At 45.0% G+C, this 12,784-nt stretch overlaps 1 protein-coding gene across 1 annotated transcript in view; it reads right to left on the bottom strand.

Moving 5' to 3' along the window:
* Positions 1 to 3,779: 3,779 nt before the first annotated feature.
* Positions 3,780 to 12,784, bottom strand: part of LOC113490642 (potassium voltage-gated channel subfamily KQT member 1-like) — a 479,623-nt gene continuing 470,618 nt past the window's right edge. Inside the window, 1 exon segment of the mRNA XM_026867187.1 lies at positions 3,780 to 5,066. Within this exon segment, the coding sequence (XP_026722988.1) occupies positions 4,911 to 5,066 (156 nt within the window). The 3' untranslated portion in view covers positions 3,780 to 4,910.

Here is a 12,784-nt window from a genome sequence, read left to right as displayed (position 1 = left end):
ATTTGCTGTAGGGATGAGCTTGCTGAAGGTACGTTTTGGTCAGCAGCTGGGTGTGTGATGTGTGCGCTGGACTCCCATCACGGAGAAACCAATAGGGTGAACATCAGTGCACTAACATCAGTAGAAATGGAGATGGAAACACCCAAATGGACTTCCCTGCAAAGACTTTCTGTAATTTTGCCTCATGTTTGGGTCACTGCTGAGAGGGAACACTTGATATCCCACATATTTTTACAAAGGGTAATAAAGAGGACCCTGGGAACAGCTGAGCAGTCAGCCTCATCTTAGTGCCCAATAAGATCATGGAAAAGATCCTCCTAGGAGTTATGTTAAAGCATATGGAAGACAAGGAGGTGATTCGAGACAGCCAATATGGCTTTACCAAGGGCAAATCATGGCTGACTAATCCACTGGTCTTCTACAGTGGAGTGACTGCATCAGTTGGGGAAGAACAACAGATGTCATCTACCTGGACTTCTGTAAGGCCTTTGATAGGCTCCCCAATAACTTTCTTACCTCTAAATTGGAGAGATATGGATGGAATATTAGATGGATAAGGAATTGGCTGGATAGTTGTATCCAAAGTGTTTCAGGCAACAGCCCAATGTCAAAATGGAAACTGGTAATGACTGATGTCCCTCAGGGGTCTGTACTGGCACCAGTGCTATTTAACATCTTCATTAGTGACATAGGTAGTGAGATTGAGTGCACCCTTAGCAAGTTTGCAGATGACACCGGGCTGAGTGGTGCAGTTGATATGCTGGAGGGAAGGGATGGACAGAGGGACCTGGACAGGCTTGAGGAGTGGGCGCATGTGAACTTCATGAAGTTCAACGAGGCCATGTCCTGCACATGGGTCAGGGCAATCCCCAAAATCAGTATGGATTGGGTGATGAATTGAGAGTGAGAGGGTGAGAGCAGCCCTGTGGAGAAGGATTTGGAGATACTGGTGGATGTAAAATCGGACATGAGCTGGAAACGTGAGCTTGCAGCCCAGAAAGCCAACTGTACCCTGGGCTGCATCAAGAGGGTCAAGGGAGGGGATTCTCCCCCTCTACTCTCGTGAGGCCCCACCTGGAGTACTGTCTCCCGCTCTTGGGCCCCCAGTACAAGAAAGACATGGGCTAGAGCATGTCTGGAGGAGGGCCACAAAAATGATCAGAGGGCTGGAATACTTCTCCTATGAAGAAAGTCTGAGAATGTTGTGGTTGTTCAGTCTAGAGATGAGGAGGGTCCAGGGAGACTTTACTGTGGCCTTTCAATATATAAAGGGGACTTACATGAAAGATGGGGACAGGCTTTTTACTAGGGCCTGTAGTGATCGGACAAGGGACAATGGTTTTAAACTGACAGAGGGTAGGTTTAGATTGTACGTAAGGAAGTTAAGGATGCCCCATCCTTGGAAGTATTCAAAGCCGGGTTAGACAAGGCTTTGAGCAACCTGATCTAGTGAAAGATGTCTGCGCCCAGGGCAGGGATGTTGGACTAGATGAGCTTTAAAGGTCCTTTCCAACCCAAACTATTCTATGATTCTATGATACTCACAAATTTCAGAAAGATAATTCCCAGGCAGAATTCTTCATGTAAATCCACCTTTGCTCTCTTCTTTCTAATGAACCATAGCGAAGTTAGAGTTTTGGACAAGACCACTAGTAATAATCTTCCAACCAGGATTTCACATAACTACTTAAATAATATAAGAGTTAAACTTCCCTCTGCAGCTATGCTGCATATTTATTCCCCAGAGGACTCCAGCCTGTAAGAGTAAACTCAGGCAAGTCAGGCAGTTGGATCAAGGAAGTAAACTCTGGGGGCATATAATCTCAATGAAAATTTTAATTTCTTTCCAATCACATGCAAGAATTATGACCGATTTCCTTCAGACAGCTCTTCCAGAAGACACTTTTGTGGTGTTTCATCCAACAAATCCATACTGTGGTAAGTCAGAGAAACCCGCCATGGTGCACCTGATGGTCTTCTGATGCTGTTATTGACTGCTTAGTGGATGCTAAGGCCTGACAAAAACACGTTGAGTTAGAAGTCAGTTCTTGCCTTGGGAAATCATAGCTTGCTGCTGAATGCTTGCTGATAGCACATCTTGGTTGAGGGGCACTCAAAATACATGCAAATGCCTTAATATGCAGCCTGTTCACTGTACAAAACCACCTCTGCCCAGAAGAAGGGTCAGGCAGTATTACCAGATGGTCGCATGAGTGCTACTCCTGGATACTTTTACCTCTGGGCAATCAGAGGGATTTTGCTAGATGGCAACTCTTGTCTTAGCTGTGGGTGTGGAGATTTGCTTAAGTAAGGCTGCGCGATGCTGCTTTTATTTTTTTACCATTAATCTCACCATATGATGTGAAAATGGGTGTCTCCCACCAGCCGTGTTCCTTCCTCACTGCAGTGCTTTCAGGCCACACCCTTATCTCTCCATCGTGGCAGCAGTGACGGTCAGAGCCACGTGTTAGCCGTGCTGTCTGAACATGTTAAGCCACGCTGCCGTGTGTTCGCAGTGGCCAGCTGTAAGGTGGATGGACGGCCAGCGCTGTTGGATTGTCAGACCCTTAAAGGCTCAGGCTCTGGTCTCACTGAAGACTTGCTGGGGAAACTCTGGCTCGTGTTTATAAAAAAAAAACAAACCAAAACAACAAACCCTGTGCACACACACGCATGCACACACACTGGCACGCATTCCCTTTTTCTGAAGGGACCACTGTGTGCCTCTTTATCCTTTCCTCCCACCCACTCATCCCTTCTGACACTCTCCGTAGCTGAGACCACTTGTATTTTATTTAACTGAATTTTCCGAGGAAGGGCGTTTTTCCAGGCACTTCAGCCTAGTAGGTGTTTCTGTATGTATAGTGCCTTAACACTTCTATTGAGACTTATTAGTAAGTAAAATACTGTTGGCATTCCTCGGTCCACCAAGCAGTGACCACGCATACCCCTCACACAAACATCTGCAGTGTATCAGAAGGAAGTTTCACCTCGTGTTGGCCACGGAAGTCTTTCTGCTGAAAGCTGCACAGCTCATCTTCTGAACCTCCGCGGCAGAGGGATCTCCAGGGAGATTTTTTTCACCTGTGGCTGATGAAACAGTACCTACCTTTGGTGTCCAGTTGCCCATTTAGCTTGGGGTGGCCAGAGCCAGTGAGGTTATGTAAAGGACCACTGCAGAAGCTCATGACCCTGACTGAAAGCCAGGAGCAACTCAACGCTCCGACAACGATTATTTACCGTTTTCCCATGTTACATGCTGTATTTGGTCATGTTCAGTAACTCTGTAGTAATCAGACAAGATGGAACGGCGGCTTGTCAGCTGATTTAATTAAAACCACATTGCTTTTTTTTTTTTTTTTTTTTTTTTTTTCTCACACATCATTAATATTCTGTCTAAGACGCGCCTGCAATCTAAAGATTGGAATCAGTCTCATTGTGCTCTTTCCAAGCTTGAATTCCCAGACACACAAACCTGGGAAAGAGTTTTAAAGGGACAGGTAATAGTTAGAAGCTAATTTGATTACATTGAAATGGACCAGTCATTGGTCCAAATAAATGCTTATTAAGGGACCAGTCTTTCAGGTTGCTTTTAAATGCAGTACAGGCTTTGCTTCCATGGATATGAGTGGGAATAGAACATATTTAGGATTTCCCAGGAATCAGGTCTTTGCTCTGCAGACTTCTGCTCATTCAAATTGTTGGTTATGCAAATATATTAAAAAGACTTGAGTAAATAACACTGCACCCTTTTTAGCTTGGTTTATTATTTACATATTTAGCAAAAGTGTTGCATCGTCCCTTTTTTTCTGGCGTGCCAGGTAAGATCCATTTCACAGTGTATCAGCCAGCATATGCACCAGATTACAAGGAAAAAAAAAAGAACCTAGCATTTAAAATTATATACAGCAGTTTATTTAAACAGCGATTAACTTTCATCAACAGTGTGTGCATTTCTGTTTTCTTTACGAAACCCTGCCATTCTAAATCACAGCTGCAGCCCTCCTGCAGCACCCTGTTACTCAGCGACTTGAACCAAGGTTTACAGATATTTCACAGCCAATTACCATACGGGTTCCTTATGTTAAAATTAAGGCAACCTGGAGTCAACAACCGCTGCTGAATGAAGGTAAAAGCTTGAGAACATTTTGCATAACAGTCATCAGTGTAGCTGATAGCTATTACAGTGTTCTTGTGCAGTAAGCCTACGCAGATACTATCTCTCTTTGCCTGTCTGTTCCAACATGCATCTCATCTCATTTGCAACCCTTTGCTTTAATTAGCTGAAGCCTTTGCTTCAGTCTTTCATATGTCAACCAGCCTGTGTACACTTCCATATTTTTAATCAGTAGCCTGTTGTCTTTACTTTGTCATTCGCACTAGCATATAAATCTGCCCTTCTTATGATCCTCACTGCTTGGTAGAAGTCAAAACATGCTGTTTAATTTTCCTGTTCACTGATTTCCATTTGTTTCATGTTCAAATGCTGGCTCTTTTCCCCCTTTTGGGCATGCTGTGAGCATTAAACTTAGTGATTAAATGCCAAAAAACCGGTCTTTTTCCCCTTCCGAGCCCACAAATGGGTCATCCCAACCCTCGCTTGGATGCTTACCCCAACGGCGTGCCCTGTGTGGGTGCAGTCAGCCATGGGGTAGCTGCATGGCACAGGCTGGCAGAGGGTAGCTAACGATGGCTAATAAAGCAGGTGCAAAATTTATGATGTGCTCTCTTAGGGTCATGACTAGCTTCTTGTTGCTTCTTCTCTCTCTTTTTTTTTTTTTTTTTAATTTAATCTACTACAGCAGAATAGTTCATTTCACCCACGACACAGCCGAATCCTGAGATACCAAGATTTAAAAATAAACTGATGGAAAGGAATGAGAGGGTGACATGTGGCTGTCCTCCGGCTTTCAAATTTTCTGGTTCACTGGGGGGGAATCCGAGGTTGTCTGTAGCTCCCTGACAGGTGGGGTGGCTGGCCCTGACATCTGTGCCTGTGGCTGATCCCCAAACTGAGCCTGGAGCGTGTTCAGGATGTCATCAAGCTTCTGGTCCATCTGCGTGACCTGTTCAGGAATCAGAAAGCAGAGGAGCTGTCAAATGCTTCTGGTGAGAGGCATTCCCTGGCCAAAAGCTTTGGATGGATAAAGCCTGGCAGGGAGGGCGGGCAGATCCTCTGAGTTTTGTCTAGTCTCTTGCTCTAGAAAGACCAAATGACGCTACGAAATCACAAGGTGTCAAACCATGTGAAGTGGCAGCAGGAGGACAGGACACTGGTGGTTTGAGGACTTGACTGCTTGAGTCAGCCATTTTGTCTCTCGGCCTTTTCCCAGGGTTGCCGGCTTCTCTCGGTGATGAAGCATCCTGCAAACATCTGCCCTAAAACCCTCCTTCGCTCTTCGGTTTATCGTGAATGTTTTTTCCCACTACCTCTCCCAGTGCTTCACCACCCTTAGTTGTAGGACATCATGCTTTCCATTACCGTCTTGGGAAAGGAAAGAGCTCCCCTCCCTTCACACTGTAAATAGATGCCTCTGTGATACATGTTACAGTCAGAGATCCTATCAGATACGGTGTTTATTCCCATGCATTGTTAGGAGGATAGCCTACTAAAAACCACATAATAATACCAATGACTTCATTAAAAAGAAGAACAACCGTTCCATAGGAAGCTTGACACGCTAATCCCTCCTCTCATTTCTTTGTTTTCCAGCTGAAATTTCTCAGGCACGGTCCCTAGGCAGAGGAGGCTTTTATAATTATTATTATTTTTAACCAGGGAAAGGCAAATCTGGATTTTTTTAAAAAGGACGCTGCTCTCATACTTCCTACTTCTTTTTCAAAATTCTGGCCTGTTTTAGGAGCACCAAGCAGGCATTATCCCTTTGCGTGGCAAATGACATCCTGCTCACCTTAGCATCAGCCAGTGGGACAGGCTGGGGACTGCTGACTGCTCTAGTTTGCTGTAAAGGCACAACTGTGGCCAGCGTCATGTAAGCAACTGGGATCACTTCTAATGATGCTCGAATACAGTGCAGCTTTGTGTAATAGATGAGCCCAAGAAAAATGAGCATTTTGAAGAACATTGGATGGTTCACTTTACAGTTATCTGCTGTGAAACTCTGAGCCTCTGAAAACTGTGATCTGTCCCAGTGGGTCTAATAAACTTTGATAGCAAACCTTTTAAACTGATATCAGATCTAAACTGAGCTTTCATTAAAAAGGGAGACAGAGAGAATGAAGAGAGAGAAGGATTCCAGCCTTTTTCTATGCAAAGATAACTTTGGAAGTAGCCATTGGCAGCCTCGACTGAAAGTTTAGCAGGCTGAGATTGCTTTAAAAAACCACGGCAAAGAAAATCACCTTATCCGCTTTCCCCTCCTCTGCCGTTTCTCACTCCAAGTGTTGGCTCCCCTGCGGGCCCCTCAAACCTCAAGGTACCAGGAGCTTATTCAAGTTATATCATTTTGGCAACCACTATTCTCTCCTATATACAATCTGCTGGGGGCAGGAGGAGTGGAGTATCTCTCCTACTTCATGGAGGGAGACATGTGCTCGTCTCTCTCTCATTTCTCGTGACTGCTCTCTTCTAGTAGAAAAGCCCCTCTCCCTGCCTCTGCTTTGGTGTGGGTGCGGGTTATCCGAGGCAGTATTTTCAAGCAGCAAGGAGGGAGTATTTAGGGCATGGGTTAGGCAGCGTGGCCCTTCACTATGATTTCTGCTCGAGTGCTTTCAGGCGCAGCTATGAATCACTGAACACTCTCATTGCAGCCCCCCTGGGTGCAGGGCGGTTGGTGCCAGGCTTGGATTGTGATGAGTCACAGACCAACAGCAAAAAAAATACATTAAAAAATAGACATTGACGCTCTTTGGCCAAGGGGCAGGGACCCCGGCGAGGCTGTGTCTGGCAGAGGTGCAGCGCCTCTCAGCCAGCCTGTCCCCGTGTTGTCTGTAACATCTCCCTGTTCCCGTGTCTATCGAGCTGCTCGGGGAGCGTGGTCCATGCTGCTCTGGCAGCTCTCTCCTTCTGGTGTGGTCACCGACAGGAGCCCTGACAGTGCTCTCACCTCAGCTACGGATTCTGCTCAGCATTAACTTGGTTGGAAGTCTGGAAGTCACTAGCGGTTTAAGGGTTAAGCAGCATGGAATTAATTTAAAAACCACAGCCTTTATTTTCTCCTCCATTCTTGAAAAGCCTGTTTGGCTGATGCTGGTAATGACTCAACAGAATCTTTCTTAAGCAGAAACGTTGCACAGAGCAGAAACTAAAGCAGAACTAATACATTACAGTAGGGTAAAAAGAGGTGTAGGCAGGGAATGGGATCAGGCAGATGAAAGATCTTTTGGGGCTTTCTTTTATGAGGCTTTGCTGATTTTGATCTGCACGCTTGATCTTAGATAAGCTATGCCTGCATATTCCGTATCATTTAAACTTGCCGTATTTCTCTGTATTTTGCCAACTCAGTGAAAGAATGTGATGGGGAGTAATTTTATGCACTTTTCTTTCCAGGAGAAAAGGAGGGTGGAGAATGTAAATATTCATTTGTAGGGAGGGAAAATGAGAAACTCATACATGAGGGAGTAGATTACAGGACACTTCTGTCACACCTTCCACACAAGGATCTGCAAACATTTCCTGAACATTAACAGATGAAGCTGCTCAGTTCTCCTGTGTCAGCTGTATCCACGGGAGGGTTTTAATGATAATTTTTGAGATTAGAAGCAGGACCCTGCAAAATTAAGCAACCCGTAAGAAGATGTGGTCAGTGGCAGACCTCTTCTAATCCTTAGCTTTGTGTTTTATATACAGGCTCAAGCCACTGCTTTCTGGCTTCAGATGCTCTAAAATATGCCTTACCTGGAACATGCAACTAGACTTGTAAAACTTTAGTCAGAAAGACAAATTCTTAAGTACCTTGTCAAATCAGAGCCTATTAAAAAGGGGTCAAATTTAGAGGCTGGTTAACCGTGATTAAGGGGGGCCGAAAGGAGACCTGTGGACACTCCAGGGCTTGACTGAAGTCAGCAGGATGATTTGCAGGGTTAGAAGACTTTTCACATGGTTGAAGGTTTTTCACAAGAGAGCCCTGGTTTTAGGTTTCGCCAAAACCACCTCGCAGCTATTATTTTCCTTAAGCCCAAACGGAACGGATTGCTGGTTTTGAGTAACACACCCAGGCAAGCGCGTGGGCAAAGGGTTAAATTGTGCAACGTGTTTTTCAGCTGAGTAAAGTGAGAAGCCATCCAGGGCTGGCTGCAGAGTTTCCAGAGAGATGTGATACGGCCCTCGCAGGCTTGGTGGAGACAGGTGAGTTTGGCAGCTGTCCATGGGCAAATGGCAACAAAACTTCTGTTCTCCCACATCACAAAAGCGCTCCGGAGACGATCTATAAAATTGTTAAAATGCTTTTATATCCTTTCAACTGCCCTGTAGAAAGGAGACTTGCAAAAGCAGTTTAAAATATTACACTGTTGTTATTGGGGCTATGAGGTGAGCTGAAGGGGTGTTGAAATGCATATTCATTTTAACATCCCCCTGTGAAAGGGGGCCGGACTCCATGGTGACATGCAGGACTGTTAGACAAAGAAAATGTCTTGCAACCAGCTCCAGTGAGTCACAGCAAGCCCTGAAAGGGGAACTGGGTCACTCAACCTGTGGGATGCAGGGTGTCCCTGCCCTTCACCTTGAGCTCCAGGTCGGCTTTCAACATCTGTGTGCTGTTTGAGGTTGCTTTTGAGCCTGTGTTTGTGAAAGCTGGTGTCTCTAAATACCTCTTTTTACCTCGGTGGGCTCCTGCTGCAGAAATGCCTCTGAGGAGAAGGGGACCCTACAAATGGCAGCAGAATGGAGAAGGAGGGCTGGATCATGCTGGGGATTTGCCACATGCTGGACAGATTCCTAACTGCCCTGAGAGCTTGCTTTTTTTTTTTTTTTTTTTTTGCACATGCACACCATAAACAGAATGCATGTGTGGAAAACTGAACTGGAGTAGCCACATGGTCTCCCCCAAATCCTCTCACTTTAAGCCAGAAAAATCCCTCCCCCCAGGTTTTGCCTATTTTTAAAAATATGATTTCTGGAGGCTGGGAAAGCCAGTATCAATTATGTGCACGACACACTGACTTGAACTATTTCCAGAGGAGTAGCAGAAGGGGAAGATGGTTTGCTGGAGCACTCAAGTAAATCTGTAAACCCACAAACATGCTCATATGTTGGTAAGTAGGTGGAGCTTTGTATCAAAAGCTCCCATAAATCAAATAAAGTTGCTGTCACCTCCTTAAGGCTCTGCTCTCTCCCTGTCTGTACCAGCCCTACATGAACTGAACAAAATGGTTGAGCCGTATGGCCTTTGTGCAGTTGTCTGCAAGATGTCTGGGCTGCTGGTACCAGGGGTGCAGCACGCAATGGAGGAGGGGGAGAAGACAGCCCAATTTGTGTTCCCAATCAAAATGTCATGGAGCAACAGCAAGTTCTGCTTTTGGTTAAGCTGGATTGACTTTGGCTTCCTGTTTGCCTCACTCAAGTGGGGAAAACTAGGAAGCTGTGCCCACAGGACAGCCCAAGGTGTGGTGGCAGGGGTGGAGGACTGGAATAGACTCTGCGCTGTTGAGCCCCATCCCCTGCTATCGGAGCTGGTTCAGGTCTAGAAGCCCCACAAGACATCCAGGCTTCCTCTCCTCGATGTGCAGCCCTCAACCCACAACAAACCTAAGCACGGATGGCCAAGAGCCACCAAAGCACAGAGGGCCACAGTAGGCGAGCAAAGGCCTTCCATTGCAAGGTGTTATGTGATATTTTCCAGCTGACACTGAAAAGTCAACCACATCTGGGGCCAGAGCTGCCATGGCCGCGCAAACACAACATCCCAGCCTAAGGTTTCCAAACCACCGGAGTCCTCAGCTCAGCCCACTGAACACCTCTCCTCTAGCAGTGGCTCAACTCTGGGCTTAAAGGTTTACCACCATGTATTCATGTCCCCCCAAGACCCTACATTTTCCTCTGTTTCCAGCCTTCGCTGCAGCTCCTGTCTCCCAAGGTGGCTGAAATGAAGCCGGATCCACTCACAGCAGCTCTGACTTAGGAACACTTGATCTGAGGGCTTTAACACCAACCGCTTGGAAAAGAGTCGTCCAATGGGTAGGATTTATTTTGTATGGACAGAAAAGCGTATGTGAACCTTTGTCTGCCGTGAGCTCTCCTACCGACATGTACTTATTTCTGAATATTCCCAGCTTGTTATCTGTGGTGGGTCACCTAAGGTCTAGTTCACAGGAGAAAATGGTATTAATTTAGTGAAATCAGATGTGAGTTAGTTAAACGAGTGCAATCCATTTTAAGGATGCTTCCATTTCTGACTCATGTAACATATTGGTTTAGCTTAAGCTCGTTATCCAGAAATTCGTGTCATTTTCTCATGTTGACCAGGTCTGTCACATGATTTTACTTCTCATACCAGATGGTGGACTGATTTGATTAGATCCTGTAAAGCCTATGTTTAGCTTTATATGCACATCTGGTCTTGTAGCTTCTCTCTGCCTACAGTTATACCCAATTATTCAAACATACTAATTGCCTATCGTACGGTTCAAAGTCCGAATTGTTTATTTTAGGAATCGCTTTATTTTTTAGCATGTCCCTGAGTGGATTTATTGCTGTCCAGAGACTAGCGATTCTGGGAAGGGAAATCTTTTCTCTATAGTACTGCATGCAAAACTGCCTCCCTCTCACCTTGCTTGCTCCTTGTTAGAGAAATTTCACTAAGGTGAAATGCTGAAGCCAAAGAAACATTTTTTTATTTTTAGCATGGCCATACAATGCAAATATTGATGCAGCCTGTTGGATGTGGGGACGCAAATGGCCACACCAGCCATAGAGACCATGACTAGCTTGAGGAGATTTCTCTTGTGCAAGGTGCAGGTCTAGTGCAGCCTCTGTGAGCCTGGTCCAACGAAATACTTACAGATGTGTTAGCTTGAAGCATGTAAAGAGTCTTGCTGAGTTCACCAAATATTTAAGTGCTTTGCTGGACTGGAGCCAGAATGGTCAACAGTTTTCAAGACTATACCTTTAGGATAAGCTTTTGGAGTCTCCTAAAGTACTCATACACACATACGTACAGAAATATATCTACACCACCGTTTTTCAAGTCTCTGAGGAATGATAATTGGCATCTACCACAGCATCCTTTATGAAATAACTTTGCCATTCTTATTAGCAGAGAACTAACAGCTTCTCTCTCAGAACAACAAGACGGCTTTGATGAGCGGGGTCCCATTAGTTGACTGGTTTTGGGATGAGTTGTAACAGATTTGGAGTTGGCCTCAATCATAAAATGATGCTATATCCCGAAGGATACAGCACATACACAGGAAAACATCTCACTGTGGTATGTCAATGTCTCGTAGCCAACTGCCAGCATTCCTTGCCCCAACACTGAGCCGTGCAGCTCCTTGCTTTGTTCTGTTGAGGGTGCAAACAGCACAGAAAGACCAGTTTCAGTCAATGGGAAGCTTTTGCCACTAACCTCAGAGGTTGGGTAAACAGGTACATGAGTAGAAACTACACAAAGCCCATTTCCATGACCCCCTGTTGTTCTGACATGCAATTCTCCATGAACACCAAAAATTATAGACACCACCAAACTGTCTTTTTTGACTTATTCCATGTACCCCCTAGCAGATATCGGTTGTTTATTTTCATTCCATGAAACTTATCTAGATAAGTCCACAATTTTCCAGGCCTCCCTTCCTTTATCCCAAACATCCCCACCCATTCTTAGGTCAGGTGTTATAACCTTTGGTGGCCTAGAATATAGTAATCTTTATTTTAAGTATAGCTTCATTTATTTTGGTTTCCATCTACCTTTCCTGTTTAAATGAAAACACAAATGTCTATCCCTCTGCACTTTGTTCCTGGGGTATTTCCTGCCAGTACCCTTTTGGGGAGCATTATATTTTTATCTTTCCTATGCCACAGTTGCACTGATGAACCTCTGCAGTGAGACCTGTGTCTGTGGTCGCTGCTTCTGGTGTAAGATGTTTGTGTAATCACTAAGCAACTCTCAAGAGTTCAGCCCTGGGTTTCTAAAGCAGGCCTGGTCAGCACTCAGATTATGTTAGCAGCGTTACCACTTTGGGGAAGGTCTAATTTTTATTTCTATTTTTTTTAAATGGATCCTGGCTTCCTAAGCAAATGAGGTTTAGCTGATGATGTATCTGTGTATACGTTGCCACAGCAGCTTTGGAATAAGCTGTCAAGCTTCAGACACATTTGCCAGAGAGACAGAGTACTTAGAGATAAAGTTTGGACAGATTTCTGAAAGTCCGGCACTTGTGCAGAAGACAGACATCCAAATTAGTGCCTCATTGAAGGAAGGGCAGAAGAGGAAGGTGAACTGTATTATTAGACCCCGGAGAATCCACACAGGATGCCCTGACCACAGGAAAAGCTTTATTCAGCTCTTGCCCCTTATTAGCCTTGGATAATCAACCACAAAATGCAGAGCCACAGGAAACCAGGCAGCATAATTTCTACTGCTCCCAGAAGTACTTGTTTGTAGCTGAAGAAATTCAAGTGGTGCCACTCTTCGAGTGGACCCAACGGTAACTTTCCACAGCCACCGTTACGCAGGAGCACCGGGCTGCTGGCTGTGCTGTAACTGCTGCGGGAGTTTGTCTCATTTTAGCTATTTGCACATGCACCTGTGTGTTTGCAGCTAGTGCTTTGAAACGTGTTTTTTTTTTTTTTTTTTTTTTTTTTTTTTTTTTTTTTTTTTTTTTTTTT

The sequence above is a fragment of the Athene cunicularia genome, assembly GCF_003259725.1.
Source record: "Athene cunicularia isolate RWA chromosome 1 unlocalized genomic scaffold, athCun1 chr1_part2, whole genome shotgun sequence".
Classification (NCBI taxonomy): domain Eukaryota; kingdom Metazoa; phylum Chordata; class Aves; order Strigiformes; family Strigidae; genus Athene; species Athene cunicularia.
The sequence above is the reverse complement of the archived record's forward strand: the minus strand, read 5'-3'. Positions and strand labels throughout refer to the sequence as shown.